Consider the following 19,119-nt stretch of genomic DNA (forward strand, 5'->3'; position numbering starts at 1 on the left):
GACGAGGATCTTGAATTTGATCCTCTGAGGGATGGGAAGCCAGTTCGATTGTATTATTATACAATCATTGATACTATTAGCCTTTTCCCTGTTGAATAAAACTCTATAGCAATGCCAAAGAAAACACTGCAACCAGCCTTTAAGAAGGTTAATATCACGATACCCTGTACAAATGTACAATATACATTTATGAACACCTTTCATGTCAGGATGACAATCAAAGTGCTTAAGACTGCTGGCTGGGCACCCGAGCTGGGGGTGGGAGCAGAGGAACGATGACTGAAAGCATGATCAAATAGGTCTTGTTATGGAGGTCAAATTTGCAGTACACCTGAACACATTACATTCCTTATTTGAGGGGCAGAGTTGAAAAATGTATTTTAGCATTACCCCATCAACTTTTGAAATCCCCAAACCCATCAGAGAAACCTTGTGTAGTGCCATCTTGGAATAGATATTAGAAGGATCATTTTTGTCATTACTAACAGCAGAAAAGCAGGGAATGCAAATATCAAAGATGTGTCTGTGTATCACTCAATGATGCAAGGGAATAGAATAACCATGGCTAATTGCTCACATCACAGTAAAAACAAAACTCAAAACACCCCCTGCTGCATAGGTTTGTACAACATTTATTTTAATTTACTGTAGCACAATATAATCACAAAAAAGGAATTTATGGTGGGGGGGAGGGGGATAAAAAATCCCTTATACAGAAGATGGCTGAAATCTAAAATTCTGAGACAAATCATGGCTAAGGAAACTCCACAGATACTTTCTTCGCAGACTTGCCCTTGACTGGATCGAATCCCATCTCTCACAATCTCCACTTTGTTGCCTCTAATGGTTTCTCCTCCAGCCCCTGCACTGTCACGTCTGGCATCCCCCAGGGCTCTGTCCTTGGCCCTCTCCACTTTAATATCTACATGCTCCCCCTTGGTGATATCATCTGCAGACATGGGGTCAACTTCCATATGTATGCGGATGACACCCAACTCTATCTTTCTGCCTCCACCCTCAACTCCAGGACCACTGCTGTCCTGACAGACTGCCTGTCGGACATCAAATACTGGATGAGGGCAAATTTCCTACAGTTGAATGTGAACAAGACTGAGGCCCTCCTGAATGTCTCGCGCCAGTGCCTCTGCACCTCAGGCTCTGGCAGCATCAACCTCCATGGTTGCACACTTCAACTCACCAAGTCAGTCAGGAACCAAGGTGTCTTGTTCGACCCTCAACTGTCTTTTCTTCCCCACATCCAAGCCATGACCCGCTCTGCCTTTCTTCACCTCTGTAACATCACCCGACTCCGCCACTACCTCACCCCTCAGGCCGCTGAAACTCTTGTTCATGCCTTCATCACCTCCAGGCTCGATTATGCAAACGCCCTGGTTGTCGGCCTTCCCAACTCCTCCCTCCACAGGCTGCAGATAATCCAGAACTCTGCAGCCCGTGTCCTCTCCCGCACCAAACTCCGTGACCCCATCTCCCCCACTCTCGCCCGACTCCATTGGCTCCCTATCCTTCAGAGGACCCAGTTCAAGATCCTGGTCCTCACATACAAAGCCCTCCATGGTCGCTGCGACTTCCTAACCCCCTACCAACCCGCCCGCTCCCTCCACTCAGCCGGCTCCGGCCTGCTCCACGTCCCCCAACCCACCCGCCCCATCGTTGGCGGGAGAGTCTTCAGCCACTCTGCCCCCAACTTCTGGAATTCCATCCCCCAATCACGCCGCCTCGCCCCTCGTTAGCCTCCTTCAAGTCCCGCCTCAAAACCCTCCTCTTCAACCATGCCATCAGCCACCCCCCTCCCCTCCCTTCTCTCTCCCTGACCCGGCTCGGGTCTGAAATGCTGTACACCGTCCAGCACCTTGGGACGTCCTCCCGACATGAAAGGTGCTATACAAATGTAATCTTGTTGTTGTTTTAAAGGAGTAGATAGGTGCTTGAAAACGAATAGTAAAGAACATGAGGAGTAAACATAAGAGTGGGTTTAGAACAAGAGTATGTGTTTAGATTAAGTGACTAATGTGAGGAAAAACACTAATGAATGTAGACATGATGATCCATTTCTGTGCTTAATCATTGATGATTCTATGAAACAAAAGGAGTCCAAGACTAGAAGTTAAAATTTCCTGAATATGAATTGTTCAGATGCAATAGCTTCCAGAAATCCTCAAAGTTAGAGGTAAAAATGTATCTTCCTTTCAAATCAAACCTTAAAATACCGTGACACACCCAGAATATTCTGGGTTTCAAACCTACTGTGCTGAATCAGCCCTTCAACTTTTCAAGGTCAATAAAAGGAGTAACCAGGGAGTGATCTGGCTCCAAGGGTATATGCTAAACAGATCATCAGTAAATCAGGCATTGCTGATGGCTGACCAGTGAATTTAGTGAATCAATAAGACTGAAAGTGTAGCAAAGACTGAAAGGTAGTACAGTCCAAGAAAACAAGAACCACAAAACCTATTAGTAAACTGTATAGCAACAATTATAAAAAAAGCTGTAAAACAAAGGACTACAATACAAAATTACATTTGTTTAGTGCCTTTCACATTGGAATGACATAAGTAATATAACCAATGATCTCCAATTTGAAAAATTAAATTGAGATGAAAAAGTTCTGAATTCTAATTTCAGTGGTCAGTCAGGTATCTGACGCATGTGAAAATCCATCACCAGACAAAATTTTACATATGTAGGTCAACTACGCATCAAAACTCCCTGTATCTAAGGTGAAATGTGCATTCTTTCCCTTAAGGGATTGCACTGCTTATTAAATTCAAGAGAGTATTAGAGGCAGGTTGACAAGAGCCATGGCATGAAAATCTGCACTAAAAGCATTCAATGCAGAAAAATAAGTGACAATAAGCAGCTGGAAACAATAAAAGTTGCAAGCAGTGGAAACTGTTGCATTCAAGCAATACAAAGCAAACTAGGGGAAATGGCAGATGTAAAGTATTTCAGTTCTTTTGTTTAAGAAACAGTTTAAGTGAGTAATAAAAATCCTCTAAAGTACTGATTGCAATGTAAAATAATTCCACTTTGAGCTGCAAAGTTTCATTGCTCTGTGACATTTTGTTCCCACTAGACATGGACCACATGGGCATCTTGTCTTAACCACTGTCGCCAATCTAATCTGTGCCACAAAGCTATCTCTATACAAGATTAATGAGCCCAGTCATAATTCTATGCTACAGCCAACATATGAAGATCAGCTTATGTCTAGTGTAACCATAGTTTGCTGCTAGAGCAACGCAGATTCCAAATCAGACACATGATTGGTTAACAGAAAAATAATTATGCTGCTATCTTTTTAAGGATTGCAAATAAGTATGTCCTCAATCTATCATGTGACCTGCAAAGCTACACAACCTGCACACAGTGAGGTGGCAATAGTCAGCCTGAACTTCCTGTGCCCTCCCCCCTCCCAATGACACCAGCCAACCTGGTCCGACCAAAGAAGCAAGCAGCCATCTTGGGTTTAGAACAATAACAGCTTGGAAATACTTAACCTATTCAATGCCAGCTGATGCAAATAACATTTAAGCATCCCATCAATTTCACCATGGAAACCAAACTGGAAATAGTTCAAACATATCATTTGAATAACACAATACAGTATTGAATCCACTTTGAATAGGTTATTCAAGAAAAAAAAGTCCCTTATTACTTTAGCATTACATTAAAAATAGTTTTTATTTTACAGTTATTCTGTTGTCATAGCCAATATTGTAACAAAATCATGATCCTCTGAAAGAAGATAAATTGTACTTCATATGGTGTACTGTACACAAAATGCATACAAAATACACTGGGTACAAAATATACATTAGAAACCATCACCAGAGAAACATTAAATGTAGGTTAGGATGTCATCAACACTGATAGCTACAAATTAACAAATAGCATTTTGATAATTGTTTGGGATGTTGTTTTGTCCAAACTTTAGTGCGGTATCCAGAACAATAATTAATTTCTTGTTACATTTTTAGGCAAAGTATCCATTACAAGAGCTACATTTTTGCTTGAGTTTAAATCGTGAAAGCTTTCTGCTTTAATAAAATAATCCTTGCATTTGATATAGCACCTCATCAAGTCATTGAGATGTCCCAAACTACTTCACAGAATACATTGTAAACTGGATTGACTGTATTGTGTGTGCGAAACACAGCAGCCAATTGCAGACAGCAGTGTTCCTCAAACAGCCATGAAATGAGTGACCAAAATGTATTTATGTTTGCTACCAACAGCATATTTATGGGTATTGTTTGAATACCCATAAATATATTGCTTACACACTCAGGTTACATTCCAAATCTTTGCCGAGCTAGCCAATCTCTGCCAGGGCAGCAATTTGGGGACAGGGTTGTTAGAATTGGCCTCAGTGTCCCTTGCTACAATTGTGGAAATAAACATTACAAGAGAACCAGTAGAATTGCATCCAAACAAAGCTATCTCTAAACAAGAACAAGAAGGTCAATTTTAAGTTACAGCTGACAAATGAAGATCATATATGTAGTGAAACCATCGATCCAGATAATGTATCAAAGCACTTAATAGTCGTGAGGTTTGACACCAAGCTAGAGAGTGAAAGGAGGTGACTGAAGGCACAGTCAAAGAGGAAAGTCTTCAGGTATGATTTGCAGATAGGTAAAGAGGGGGCAAGAACAGAGGGATTGAGGCAGGGAGTTCCAGAGATGTCATTGGAGGAAAGGGAAAAAAAAGTAACGTACGCAAGAAAAATCAGACATGTTCAAAAGAAAGTCCACCACGTATTCTTGAGGCACTAACTGCAAGTTCAATTCTAAAACAACTGTACCACTCTCAATCAGCCTTATAGATCATTTTGCAACTTTTATTTCAAGGTGTCTGGATTCAGTTTTCAGTGCTGACGAAATAACATTCGTCAAGTCGAACTTTAAAGTGATGCCCGATTTGCCCTAGCCTTTTTATGTCAAAATGTATCCATAATATTTTGACCTATCCATGTGAATGGGAGAAATCAAAATGCAAATCCTGACTGTTACAATCATTGTCAAGCTTCCCTTCAATGCAACAAGTAGCTACTAAACCAACCACCATCATTTCACTGAATATATATTTTTAAAAATTCCAGAAACAAACCCATGAAAAATAGCTCAAGAGGACAGATTCTTAAATTAAAATTGAACTCTGCATTATTTCAGGTCTGAGGCCATATCACAAAAACATTATGCTGCACTTAGTCCTAACCTCCGTAGCTGCCTCAGCCCTACACACTAACTGTACAGTCATGTATTAGTCAAAATAAAACAATCTGGTATAACAACAACAACTTGCACTCATATAGCGCAGTGCATGCAGGGCAAGGTCTCAGAGCGCTTAACAGTGGCGCAGCCTGACTCTGAGCCGGTGGGGGGGGAATGGTGGCTGTAAGCATGGTCGAAGTGGAAGGTTTTCGGGCATTCAAAGCAAGGAAATAGCATAGGGCCAAAATAGTGTCAATTCTGTAATGATTCACACAATCACTTATGAATCCAAGATTATCCTGTTTACTGAAATATGTTCATTTTTCCTTACCCTTCCAGCATTTCCTACTAGCCAGTGAAATTGGAGGCAAGCCAACAATTTGAACTCTTCAAAACCTATGAATTCTAAAGATCAGTCTGGGATGAAATATATCTCTTTTCCAGAATTTCACTCATCATTAAACATCAAGTTGGCCATCAGAAGAAAGCTTCAGACTTGCATTATGGAATGCAACCCTCAAATGCCCAGCATCAGCTGTGCACTTCAGTTCTTTGGACCAAATCTCAGCTGTTGTCAAATGCAAGGATAAATACACAACTCAAAAAGTGAATGATTCCAGCAACATGGAACCATACAAAAATTAACAGAAGTTCAATAATGCGAGTGTAAAACAGGAATCAAAATTCCAGGAATTCAGGAAGAAATACAAGCAAAATGCTTGCATAAAATTCAGTTAATTTCCAGAATAATTGGCTTACTGTGGCAACTTTCCCATTTGCTACATCTTACTATGGGCAAAGTTTTTCACCTTATTTGATTTATGATTCTCCTACTCTTTAAAAAATATTAGAATTGTGTTATTACCAGGAACAGAACAAGGAAGGTATTTAAGCACAAAAAAGCAAGTTACAAAAATTTGCATAAAATTGCCAAGAAATTATGTCATGTGAATAAAGACTGACTTTCTTGAGTCATATAAAAAATATATTAAGGTCTCAAGAAAATGAACAAGCAAACAAACAAAAAACAAAAACCACGTACAAGTACAGTAATGGGGTTAAAACTGATCAAAGTGAGTTGCATTTTGTTGTTGTTGCATTTTACTAGACAAAATATTTAGATAACACAAGCCGACAGCATATGTTACCTCTTCCTTTGTTATGTTCAACTGCAAGTTAAAAAAACTCTTACAGTTCTGAAAGCATAAGATAAAATCTGCCCTTTCAGCAAAAATTCAATTTTCAAAGAAACATAGTTTTCTTTATATGTGATGGAACAAGGAATTAACAAAGTAAAAAAAGTCAATATGCAAGTTAAACAAATTTTACAAAATTATTGCAAATGTTTACAAAAAAATGCTGACATAAGAAATTGGCTGTAAACAGGATCAGTCTTGACCGTGAGTGTCAACAGGCCACTAGACTATTAAGGCGTGACAAATGAACCGGACATCTCCTCATCTGGCTGTCACACACCGCACACTACCAGTACAGAGGAGGAGCAGCATAGAGGAACCAATTGTAAATATCCTTCTGGTTTTCCCCTCCCATCCTCAGGAAAGCTGGCACCAACTTAGCCTCCATGTTAGACCAGCAAAGTCAGTATAGGCCAGAATTCAAACCAGTGAGCTCCCAGTCCATAATCTGCAGTTCTATCCATTACACCACTGGGGCTACCTGCCACAAATACTTTCCACAACTGCTATTTACTTTATTGTACTGACATACAAAAGGCTGGGACAAAAAAAATCAGTTCAGCAATCCCACTTGCTCCACAGTGTATGCACCACTATCTCATCATAGACTCATTTGCTATATTGCCAGAGAAGTCTCACACTTTCCCTAAACCCCCAAAGTAATCAAGCTGAGTTATAAAATTCTCTACATCGTTGCCTTTTATTAACCAGCTGTTGTCCACTGCTCCCAAAAACACAAACCAACTGTTTATTGAGCATGTAACCTTCAGTCTCTTTCATTAATGAACAGTTGTCCAAAGGTGCTGATGGACTCAGGAAAACTGCTTAATATGGGAGTCTGCTCCACATATTCATTAATCTGTGAAATAAAAATGAAACTTACTTGTAATCTCATGGAAGGGATGTAAATGGTGCAACTATGACTTCAAGGTCTACACTCTCAAATAACTCATTTGAATCTAATTCCGTAGACCTGTCAACATTTTAATGGCTTATTTCATGCTACCCTTTATTATCATTTGGTACAGTGTATTTATGGGGGGTGGGAGGAGGGTGAAGATAAAAGAAAGCGGGACTATAAAATCTAAAAAAGCTTTAAAAGGCACAAAAACTTCTGAATGAATATTCCATTCTACTGCAGGAAATTTTGAAAATGGCTAGCCATATCTAAGATCTAAGGAGTACCTACATTTGTCTTTACAGGATGAGAGAAATCTCACGAAGTCAGTAAAATGTCTTATGCACAGCACATACCTATGGCTAATATTTTCTTTAAAGTATCATGGACCTGAAAGTAATTACAATCTGTAAAATTTCATTTTTTTAAAAAAAAGCTACATAAGAATCTGGCCTCCCAAGCCATTTGTGTCAAACCCAACTCCTCTAAAATGCACCAAAATATGGGTTGTACTGCTTGTTGCAACTTGAGAAACAAGTACAGTAATCTGCTGCTCAGCAGCAGAAGGTGAGAAAATGTTCACTATTTTTTGACAGCACCTAAAGGTCATCTTAAGGGTGACAAAGAAAGAGGCCTATAAGTATTATGTCTAACTGCTTTCTTAGTCAGGAATAGTGTGCAATACTGACAGTGCTAAAACTCAAATGTACAAAAAAACAAGCACTTACACAAACTGGGAGAATGGAGATTTAGTTTTCAAAAACTTTTCCGTGGGAATCCCATAAGCTCCAAAGTGCATTTGAACCTTTCCCATGATAATTAATTTCATGTCCCTCAAAAAAAGTTTGCAAATAGCCATTATTTTCTACTTTATAAAAATCAGCTAACAATTTCCTGTAATATTCTATGACTGTACATGAAATTATTTTGACATTGTTTTGCTGGAAGTGTAGAATTGACTCATAGAAAAAACAGGCAATGCTGATAACAATTTTTTAAAAAACAAACCCAAGAATGGCATAATTTCAGGAAAATTCCCACAGGACATAACGCTACTGGGTACCAGGAAGAAGGAGTAAAGAAAGGAAATATTATGGATGAATATTCTGAAGTTTATTCTTTAAGAGTTATGAAGTATTTATAAAGATATACAGAGCAGCCTCCCCCACCAAGACAAGAGTAGGTGTAGGTGGAATCCACTATTTGTAGGCTAAGAAGCAATTTTTCATCCCATGTTTTATAATTACATAAGTAAAACACATTAAAGAACCTTAGAATAACTTGTCCGTTACAAAATAAAACGAAAATCATAGTAGTTACTTTGCTTTAATTCAGTGAAACACTTCTGCCACAATCCACTGGTATTAATAACTTCAAATTCAATATTCAGAGCTTTCTGATAATTTTAAACTTGGACTTACTGGCATGCTTATCAGCAAGTATTATTAGACTGTTCGAAATGTCCCGCCGCCGGTAAAAACAGACCACTTTTGCCTCCACATTGCCATTTACAGTCTGGAAAACAAAAGTTAGATTATTAAATCCCTGTGTATTTTGAAAGATATAGACCACTACAGCATGTTTCATCTTTAATAACATCTCAGTATCAATAGGAATATTATATTTATGTATACATTGCCTAATCACTAAGACAAATCAAGAATGGCACAAGTGACTGTTGAAGCTCAATCACTACAATCATTCAGAAGGCATCTGGATAATGAATCTAAGAAGTAAAAATATTAAGGGGTATGGGGAAAAGAGCTGCAAAGTGGGATTAATAAATAAAAGATAAACTTTGAAAAACAGGCAACAATGACACAAACACAATGAGCCAAATGGTCTTCTGTGATGAAATTTGTTGTGTCTGTGATTATTCTAATCTGCTTATATTAAAAAAGTAACTTCTCTGTCCACAACAAGCTGTGAAGTACTTAAAAGATGGTACCCTACGCGACAAGCACTATATAAATGCAAGTTGTTGTTCGTGGTGTCAAACACTGTTGCTTCATAATATTTTTCATAAAAAGAACTCCTTCCCTCCCACATACACTGTTTTTAACTATTTTTCACCCCTCACTGTGCCGAGTTAAGCAACAGATAGTTTTCATGAACCATCCACTTAATAGATGCATGAGAGGGAATAGATTCAATTTCTCTCTTCTATCAATTAAAATGGTCCAGCAGAAGGATTTGCGGAGAATTTATAATCTGAACCCGCATCCTACTCTTTGTCTGAACACACATCCTGCTCCTCGTCCTTACTTTCAAGGCCCTCCATGGCCTTTCCCCCTCCTACCTCTCTGACCTGCTAACCCCCTATCAACCTGTCCGCTCCCTCCATCCAGCCTGCTCCATGTCTCCCACCCAACCCACCTACCATCGGCAGCTTGGCTTTCAGCCTCTCTGCCCTTTTGGAATCCCATCCCACAGTCCCATCATCTTGCTTGCTCCCTTCAAGGCATGACTCAAGACCCTCCTTTTCGACCGTGCCTTCAGCTGCCCTCCTACCTTTACGTGAAAGGCGCTTTACAAATGTAATTTTGTTGTTGTTGCACACAACACTACTCCAGCAATGAGTTTTAAGAATTACCAGCATTTAATATGTGAGCGTAGCAAAATCTTCAGACTTCTGAAGTCCTGCTCATTCTCCAAGACTCAAAATCTGAATTTCAGCTTGAATCTCTTCCAATCCCTTCTTTGTGTTCAATTATAAGGCTTCTCCCTTTTTCTTATAGCTTCATCTGGAGGGTAAATCAAGCATGGCTTCCATTGCTTAAATTACTATCCCAATTAGGAGGTGCACACACAAAAATAAATCAGAATCTGTTTGGACTCTTTCGCAGCAGGATAAGTTTCATCATTATCAATGGAATCACTGACATAATGAAAGTTCTTACTATCGATATTCTACACCATTCAGATGCCACTGTGTTCTACATCGTCAAGGTTGATAAATAGTAGAACCACATGAAGATGCAGTCAGATGATTTTAGGCCAAGTTTAGACTTTAAAGTTTAAAAAAAAAAGAAAATGTTAGGATGGATTAACGATTTCCACAATCTTGAGTATCCTACAAGAACAAGTTAGAATAGGAGACGGTCGATAGACATGAGGATTATAAGGTTGCACTAAAAGCAAGTAGATTGCCCAGTCTGGACTATTCCAACCTTCTGTGGACTAAGAACAAGAGCAAGCAAAGTACAGTACAGTAGCAGAATGGGAATACATAGTATTTAGTTACAATTGTTCAGCGTTAATTTCCCCAACTAGGCAATATTGGATACAGATTATTCCAAAATTAAGAAACATTGTTATAATAAAAAGAGAATAGAGCTTGCAATAACTGTAATAATAATAATCCTAATAATCCTTGCATTTGATATAGCGCTTTTCACGTCGGGAGGACGTCCCAAAGCGCTTCACAGAATATACTGTAAAGTGAATTGACTGTATATTTGTGGGCGAAACGCGGCAGCCAATTGCGCACAGCAATGTCCCACAAACAGTCATGGATTGAAAATGACCAATTTATTATTGTTTTTGGTTTTGGAGGGATTATTATTAGTTTCTGATCTGGCAACAAACTTCTTGAATAAAACCTTGGAAAAACAAGAACCCCAACTTATGCTGCTGACGTTAGATGATCCAAGATCAGCTCTAAACTCCTCTGGAACCTGCTCCATGGTTAGTTGAAAGGAGGCAATCTTGCAACAAGAACAACAATATCAGTCTCTCGTTCGTCAGGTTCCCATGAGGAATGCTTCACTGTTGCAGTCGTTCCTGGTCAAGGAACAACAAGCCTCATTCTCACAGTGTGAAGAGATTTCAGATGTTTCCATTACTTTTAGATATGCCAATTCAGCACAGGAAAGCTGACATAGATTCAAGGTTATGAAGGGTAAAAGGGCAAGGTTTGGACAAAAGCTAAGATTATTGTCTTTTCTACAGTGGTAATCAACAGCTGGAATAGATTATCAGGAAGGGTAGTTGAGGCCAGGACAATGGACTCATTTAAGAAACAGACTGATGGTATTCTGGAAGAGAGAACAAGGGCAAGGGCTAATTTTCTGAGGGTCTTCATCCCAAACTCTTATGTGATTTAGTGTTCAATCACTAGCTCTCAGCACAAGATGCTGGAACATTTAATTATGTTAAATAATAATAAATAATAATAATCCTTGCATTTGATATAGCGCTTTTCACGTCGGGAGGACGTCCCAAAGCGCTTCACAGAACACACTGTAAAGTGAATTGACTGTATATTTTTGTGGGCGAACGCGGCAGCCAATTGCGCAAAGCAATGTCCCACAAACAGTCGTGGATTGAAAATGACCAATTTATTTTTTTTTTTTGGAGGGACTAGTAACGGAATTGCAATTTATTACAGAACACCATATAAGAGGCAACATTTGAAGTAATGTGTTGGCAGATCATTATGGAATAGTAATGCCATGATAAGTCAACAACAACAACAAATTACATTTGTGTAGCACCTTTCACATCGAGAGAACGTCCCAAGGCACTGGACAGTCAGAGATTTGGATATAATAATACCAAGTCAATAATGATACAATGTATGGTAAAACAACTGGTCAGTGTCAATACTGCTGAAGGGTAAGACTGTGAAAATTAGAACTTCCTTATGGATAGGAGTATTGTGGCTGTTCTTGCACAACTTTTACCTTCCAGTTTCAAAGCTCATCTGCAGAGGCCTGTGACCATCTCATCTGGACAACCTCTTAGTAGTGAATGATGTGCAACATAAGACCCAACTGGGAAAAAGGGAGAAATTAAATAGAATCCTAATAAAATGTTTCAGTAATGGATGTGCCATCCAACATGCAAGGACACTGTACAACAGAAGTTTAATTGCCAAGAGAAATGTCAAATGGAGAGCAATAGCTTCCTGCAGGACCAGATGAAATAATACTAGAGAGAGTCAACTCTGGAACAGTTCTGCATGCTTTCCATCACTAATGTAGAGACACACTGGCACAGATAAGGAGCAGGTCACCAACCATTTGTCCCTGCAAATGTTCATCACAATGTATTCATAAAATTCTTAAGCTTCCGCCAGCCCCACTCCTCCCAACCCCATAAACACACACACACACCAATTAATCTTAACAACTACAACAACTTGCGCTTATATAATGCCCTTCATTTGGGGTAGCATCTAGAAGTGCATAACAGTGGCAGAGCCCAACACAGAGCCAGAGGAGGGAGGAAGGGACTGTAAGCACAGTCCAAGAGAGAGGTCTATTTGAATCCCAAACTAATGTAATTGATTGTCCCTCACTCTCGCTGTGGCACATAGCTCAGGAGGACCAGAGTAGGCAAAATTAGTGGGGGGAGGGGTCGAATACCTTCAATAAATATTTAATATAAATATGAATTACCTTATTGAGTTCTTCTATTCTTCTTATTAAGTAAGGATTACTGGATGAGTTTTCAAAGTAAACATAATCTGCAACAAAAAGAGAGTAAATTCTAAAACATAAACATTACCAACAATAACAACATTTAAATTGAATATAAAATATTTTGAAATCAGTTTGGACACAATGGCACATTGTATCATTAAAGGGAGAAGATTTGTTTTGAAAAGTTTCCTTGATTCACAAAAAGTCACATTGGTTATTTTCCCTGCATTACATGTATATTTAAAAATTCTTAAATCCCACCCCCCAAATAAAATCTAATTCAAACGACCCCCAACTCCGATCCCAAACACTGACTGTCCGGCGCTTTGGGACGTCCTCCTGACGAGGAAGGCGCTATACAAATGTAATGTTGTTGTTGTTGTTATGGACCCTCACCATCCTGTAAATTCTCACTAGTGAGAAGATAATAAATGGCTGCCCTGATTTTCCTGGGGGGAAAGGACGAAAGAAATAGATGGAATGGCATCTTAACGGTTAACAGAAACTCGATGTTAACGTGAATGATTTTACCCAGCGATGTAGTCGTGTGTAGCGCGGGAGGGGGAGGAGGGGGGGTTAACAATGGATATCAAAATATGGCATCTCAGCTTTTTTTAAAAAATAATAATTTGTACTTTTATTAACTGTTTAAAAGACTGAACTACTAGTCAGTGGGATGGGATGGGATGGGAGAGACATATTTTTAAAAAAATACATATACAGTACTGCGAACTAATAGCTTTTGTTTTTTTCTGGCTATAAAGACAGAAGAGCAATAGCAGCAGCAGCCCGGGTTTGTGTGTGTGTTAATAAGGTACAGGCCCAGCACCGAAGGGGAGTGAAGTGTCACTTCGCCATTTTCCACTCTGGTGATAACATATATATATTTATTTAAATCAGCCACACACTGTCACCCAACAACAGCACAAACAGCACTCCGGCACCCAACTACTTGACACACAGAAATACACACTCACACAGAAGATATATATATCTATCTATATATATAGAGAGATATATATGTTAAAAAAAACATGCACACAAAGTATTAGCACTTCACCCAACTTTTTTGATTCTCTTGCACAAATCATCAGAGATTTTTTTTGTTTAGAAAAGTAAATATTAACCATGAACTTTTACTACCTCTGTAATATATATATATATTCACATTGATATATTTCAAAACATGGGGCGGGGATGGGGGAGAAGTTATTTAAGAAAAGGGGAAGGGAAGGGGAGCTGGTTACAAACAATAACAATAAATAACAATAACAATAATAATAAATGTTGGCGAGGACTGGCTGTGTGTGTGTGTGGGGGGGGTGTAGGGGATGGTGTGGGGGGGTGTAGGGGATGGTGGGGGGGGTGTAGGGGATGGTGGGGGGGTGTAGGGGATGGTGGGGGAGGTTGTAGGGGATGGTGGGGGGAGGTGTAGGGGATGGTGGGGGGAGGTGTGTAGCGGATGGTGGGGGTGGGGTGTAGGGGATGGTGTGGGGGGGGTGGTGGGGGGGGTGTGGGGGGGGTCTAGGGGATGGTGTGGGGGGGTCTAGGGGATGGTGTGGGGGTGTAGGGGATGGTGCGGGGGGTCTAGGGGATGGTGGGGGGGGGTGTGGGGGATGGTGGTGGGGGGGTGTGGGGGATGGTGGGTGGGGGGTGTGGGGGATGGTGGGGGGGTGTGGGGGATGGTGGGGGGGGTGGGGGATGGTGGGGGGGGGGGTGGTGGGGGATGGTGGGGGGGGGGTGTGGGGGATGGTGGGGGGGGTGGGGGATGGTGGGGGGGGGTGGGGGATGGTGGGGGGGTGGGGGATGGTGGGGGGTGGTGGGGGATGGTGGGGGTGGGTGTAGAGGATGGTGGGGGGGGTGTAGAGGATGGTGGGGGGGTGTAGAGGATGGTGGGGGTGGGGGTGTAGGGGATGGTGGGGGGTGGGTGTGGGGGGGGTGTAGGGGATGGTGGGGGGGGTGTAGAGGATGGTGGGGGGGTGGGGATGGTGGGCGAGTGTGTAGGGGATGGTGGGGGGGGGGTGGGGGGATGTAGGGGATGGTGGGGGGTGTGTAGGGGATGGTGGGGGGGGTGGTAGGGGATGGTGGGGGGGGTCTAGGGGATGGTGTGGGGGGAGGTGTAGGGGATGGTGGGGGGTGGGTGTGGGGGGGTGTAGAGGATGGTGGGGGGGGGTGTAGAGGATGGTGGGGGGGGTGTAGAGGATGGTGGGGGGGGGGTGTAGAGGATGGTGGTGGGGGGTGTAGGGGATGGTGGGGGGTGGGGGTGTAGGGTATGGTGGGGGGGGGTGGGGGGATGGTGGGGGGGGGTGGGGGGGGGTGTAGGGGATGGTGGGGGGGGTGGGGGGATGGTGGGGGGGGGTGTAGGGGATGGGGGGGGGTGTGGGGGGGATGGGGGGGGGATGGTGGGGGGGGTGGGGGGGGGGGTGGGGGGGTGTAGGGGATGGTGGGGGGGTGGGGGATGGGGGGGGTGTGGGGGGGGGATGGTGGGGGGGATGGTGGGGGGGTGGGGGATGGTGGGGGGGTGGTGGGGGGGGGGGTGGGGGGGGTGTAGGGATGGTGGGGGGGTGTAGGGGATGGTGGGGGGGTGTAGGGGATGGTGGGGGGGTGTAGGGGATGGGGGGGGGGTGGGGGGATGGTGGGGGGGTGTGGGGGATGGTGGGGGGGGTGTGGGGGGTGTAGGGGATGGGGGGGGGGGCGTGTAAGTGTCTTGTTGTAGTGTAATTCACGAGCTGATGGCCGCCCTCCCGCCTCCGCCTCGCACTAAACCACCACGAAAGGCTCCCACCTACCTCCGACCCTGTACATATTTGCCGCCATTCCGCCCCCTTCCTTCCTTCCTTCCTTCCTTCCCTCTCCCTCTCTCCTGCTTGACCGGGAGGGAAGGAGGTATCTCCCGAGTGTGGGGGCGCTTTTCCGCTTTTCTCCTGAAAGTCAGTTATTCCCCCTTTTTTCCCCTCCCCCCTCCCTCCCCTCTTTTAACCCCTTCCTTCCTTCCTTCCTCGCTCTCTCCCTCCCCCTCTCTCTCTCTTATCTCTCAGAGAGACCGCGGTGGGTGTCTGACCCGCTGCCGCCGCGGCGCTCCAGCGCTGTCTCTGTGGGTGTGTCTGCCCCCCACCCCCCCTCATCACCCCCCTCCCTCCCCCCCCCATCACCCTCCCCCCCCCTCCCTCCCCCCCTCATCACCCCCCCCCCCTCATCACCCCCCCCCTCATCACCCCCCCCTCCCTCCCCCCCCATCACCCCCCCCTCCTCATCACCCCCCCACCCCGGCGTGTGGGCAGCGGCCGATCACCCCCGAGCCTGACGTCACCGCTCCTTCGGCAATATTCGGCAACCGCAAGGGGTTAACGAACCCCCTCCACACACACACACACACACACCGGTGGACACTCAGCGGCCGAGGACATCAGCACAGGGCGGGGACGGGCGGACACCGCTGGGGGTGGACTCGGTACCTTCAATGTGACAGTGTCGTCACTCCGCGAGTTTGCAAATGATACTTTTGGGGATCTCGATCGATACTTTGTGTCCTCGTCGTTCTTTGTTTCCAAAATAATCTTTTCTTCTTTATGTGTGTGTCCATATGTGTATGTGTGTGTGTGTGTCTGTGTGTGTGTGTGTGTGTTTTAAAGCTAAAATGCAAATCCCACCACATCAGCTCAGGGCGCAGTGAAATTGGGAAAAGTGTGGCAGACACAGGAGGTGGTCCCGGGATCCTGAGGCAGTGGTGGATGGGGCAGAGCTGTGCCTGTGATGCTCGCTGTTTCGCTGTGCTCCCGAAGTCCTGTCGTGTTTTAGTTCAAACTGTGTCTTGTGGAGAAAGATGAACGTATAACTAACTCACTAACTAACTAACCAACTAACTAACTGCAAAAGGTGCAACGAGCTGTTATAAAGGACACTCCAGCAATCCAACCCGAAACAACTAACACCGACACTGCAGAGGGACTGTGAGAGCCATTCAGACCTGTGCCTTGGCTGGTATCCAGTTTCAGGATTCTGGTGTTTCATACTAATTATTTTTGTTACTTTACACGAAGGTTGTGCACCCGTCACTCATGGGGTATGTCAGAGTACATATTTGAGACATACTTCAAGGGGGTTTTATCACGTAAAGAGCTTGAGATGGACTAAACTCAGTAGGTAAAATGTAATAATTTACTTTAAAGTACACCTTAAGTCTTTGCCCTTTTTGAATTAAATTGATTATAAACTAATTGTTGCAACTTTTTCCTGATGTCCAATCGCGCCAATTTAAACCATTAAGCAGACCTTTGCAAATAAGTAGCTGGATTCATCAAATATAAGATAAATACTAAAAGATTGGCAATCCATCTCGACATATATCGTGCCTTTTACAGTACAGTCGAATCACTTTGAGGACATCTCTTGCAAGATTATTGCTCCCCAAAATCATTTTGTAACGGTTTCATACCAGATCAGTACTTTCAGAATTAACTATTCTTCTCCCAGTTTAAGCTTCTGATCAGTTCAAAATATTAAGGAGTAGTTAAGCTTCCAGGATAAATGTGCTTAAGAAGGCAATGATCCAGTAACTTTTTGTCCGTATCGCACAAAAGTTAGCGAGAGGGCGTTACGCATAATATTTATAAAATGGGGGATTTAAAAATAATAATCCAAAAGGAAACCGTTTCTGGTCATAACATTAAAAGGCGCAATGTTCGGACTCGAACAATACACTGTGATTTTATATTGTGTCAGTGTTTACATCAGATTTTGGTCTGTGAGGTTATAGGGACTTGTCCTGGTTTTGATTTAACTGCGCAAAAATATTGCAAATTGAAGGTAGAAAATGTTACCGTCCCATGATATTCTAGTCATTAAACAATTGGTGTGAATTGCATTCAAATTATTGCAGGTCCAATAAAGCACAAGACTGAGTTGTATGTAAATCCATTAAAGGTACCTTAATGAGTGGATCGTCACATTTGACTTTTAATCCAGGCCCATAGGACAGTATTGTGGGATGTGCATGGAATTGTGCATAAAATCATGTATTTCAATATAATGGGCTGCTAAGCGGAGTTCTTTCAGTTTGCAAAGCCCCCGCCCCACCCCCATTTGACATCCCGTGACAATCCTGTGTCATAAAATCGATGAATGCTGCACAGACCTGTCAGCACCAATGCATTAATTGCAGCATCCTTCAATGGACCACATCCGGTCTTTGGTTTAAGTCTCGATTGGTTCTCATTGAGGAACACGTGCGATGGGGGATTTCTGTGCTCAAGTTTTAAAGTCCAACACTGAAACATGTGGAGGTTCTTTATGCAAGCAAATCGCAAGCATTGACTTCAGTGCGAGCCTTGGTGACTTCAGACATTTAACAGCTTTTTTTTAAAGTATTAGGATAAGCATACACAATATTAATATGTAACCCTCTTTCCTGACCTAATCAATTGAAAATATTTCCTGGGGGGGTTCTGTTTCTCTTTCCTCAACTTTTGTCTATCCGACAGAGTGATGATTTTAAGACCATTCTTTCAATACTGATGACAGACTGTCCCAAACCGTAAACCATTTCCAGCAGAATTTTGGGCGTAGCTTCAGATTTCTAGCACCTGTATTTTTCTTGATGTGTTTTAAACAGTACACGTAGTGATTTTAGTATTACATTGGGATATAAACACCAGCTCTGAGTTCTAACTTTATGGCTCCAAATGTGCCTGTTGAGTTTTTTTTAAAAGAAGGCTGGTTCTGCAGATGTGCAGGAATGTCCTTTGGGAATTACTCATCCTTTATCTCTTTAAGCAATCTGGTCTGTATTGAAAACTACACATAAATATCTCCCAGATGAATGCGTTTTGTGTTTACACGTAATGAAGGAAACCCGTTGACGAATATTGATGCCAAATACAAAACGTTGTGAAAATCAATTAGACACCAAAGTCTGGTCTTCCGAAAAGTTAATACAGTCCAAGTCTATACAGATATACACCATAAGCAAGCAGTCAGACAAGTGCTTATTTGAATCCCATTGATAGTTGATGTCTTCAATAAGGCCTTCAAAAATAATGGCCCTAGTAATAGATATGGTCGTTCTCCTTAAAATCACAGGCAAACAGCTCATTAATAATTTTGTACAACTCTGCCTGTTGCTCATTGATGTGTTATTTATTTTCAAAAACACAGAAAAAAGAATATTTGTTACCCAACACCCTCCCCCTCCACCCAAGTTTATCTCTAATGTTTATTCTGTGTTGATTGTAACTCCAACCCGGAGAATTAACCTTTGCCCTGAAGTCATGGCTTTGATTTGGGATTATTGTGCAACCTGTACATTAACTAGGAGAATGATTGAGATTCAACCCATCAGTGTAGAGCTCTGCAAGAATAATTGAACT

General features: G+C 42.5%; 1 protein-coding gene across 1 annotated transcript in view; it reads right to left on the reverse strand.

Annotated features, from left to right (window-relative positions):
* The window catches only part of LOC103177994 (metastasis associated 1 family, member 3), a 107,487-nt gene extending 91,751 nt beyond the window's left edge, over positions 1–15,736 (reverse strand). The window contains exons 1-3 of the mRNA XM_042333224.1: positions 15,544–15,736; positions 12,731–12,798; positions 8,750–8,843 (exon numbers count right to left, since the gene is read on the reverse strand). Coding sequence (XP_042189158.1) covers positions 8,750–8,843; positions 12,731–12,798; positions 15,544–15,571 — 190 coding nt within the window. The 5' untranslated portion in view covers positions 15,572–15,736. The remainder of the gene's footprint in view (positions 1–8,749; positions 8,844–12,730; positions 12,799–15,543) is intronic.
* Between the last annotated feature and the right edge of the window lie 3,383 nt (positions 15,737–19,119).

The sequence above is a fragment of the Callorhinchus milii genome, unplaced genomic scaffold, assembly GCF_018977255.1.
Source record: "Callorhinchus milii isolate IMCB2004 unplaced genomic scaffold, IMCB_Cmil_1.0 Scaffold3, whole genome shotgun sequence".
NCBI lineage: Eukaryota > Metazoa > Chordata > Chondrichthyes > Chimaeriformes > Callorhinchidae > Callorhinchus > Callorhinchus milii.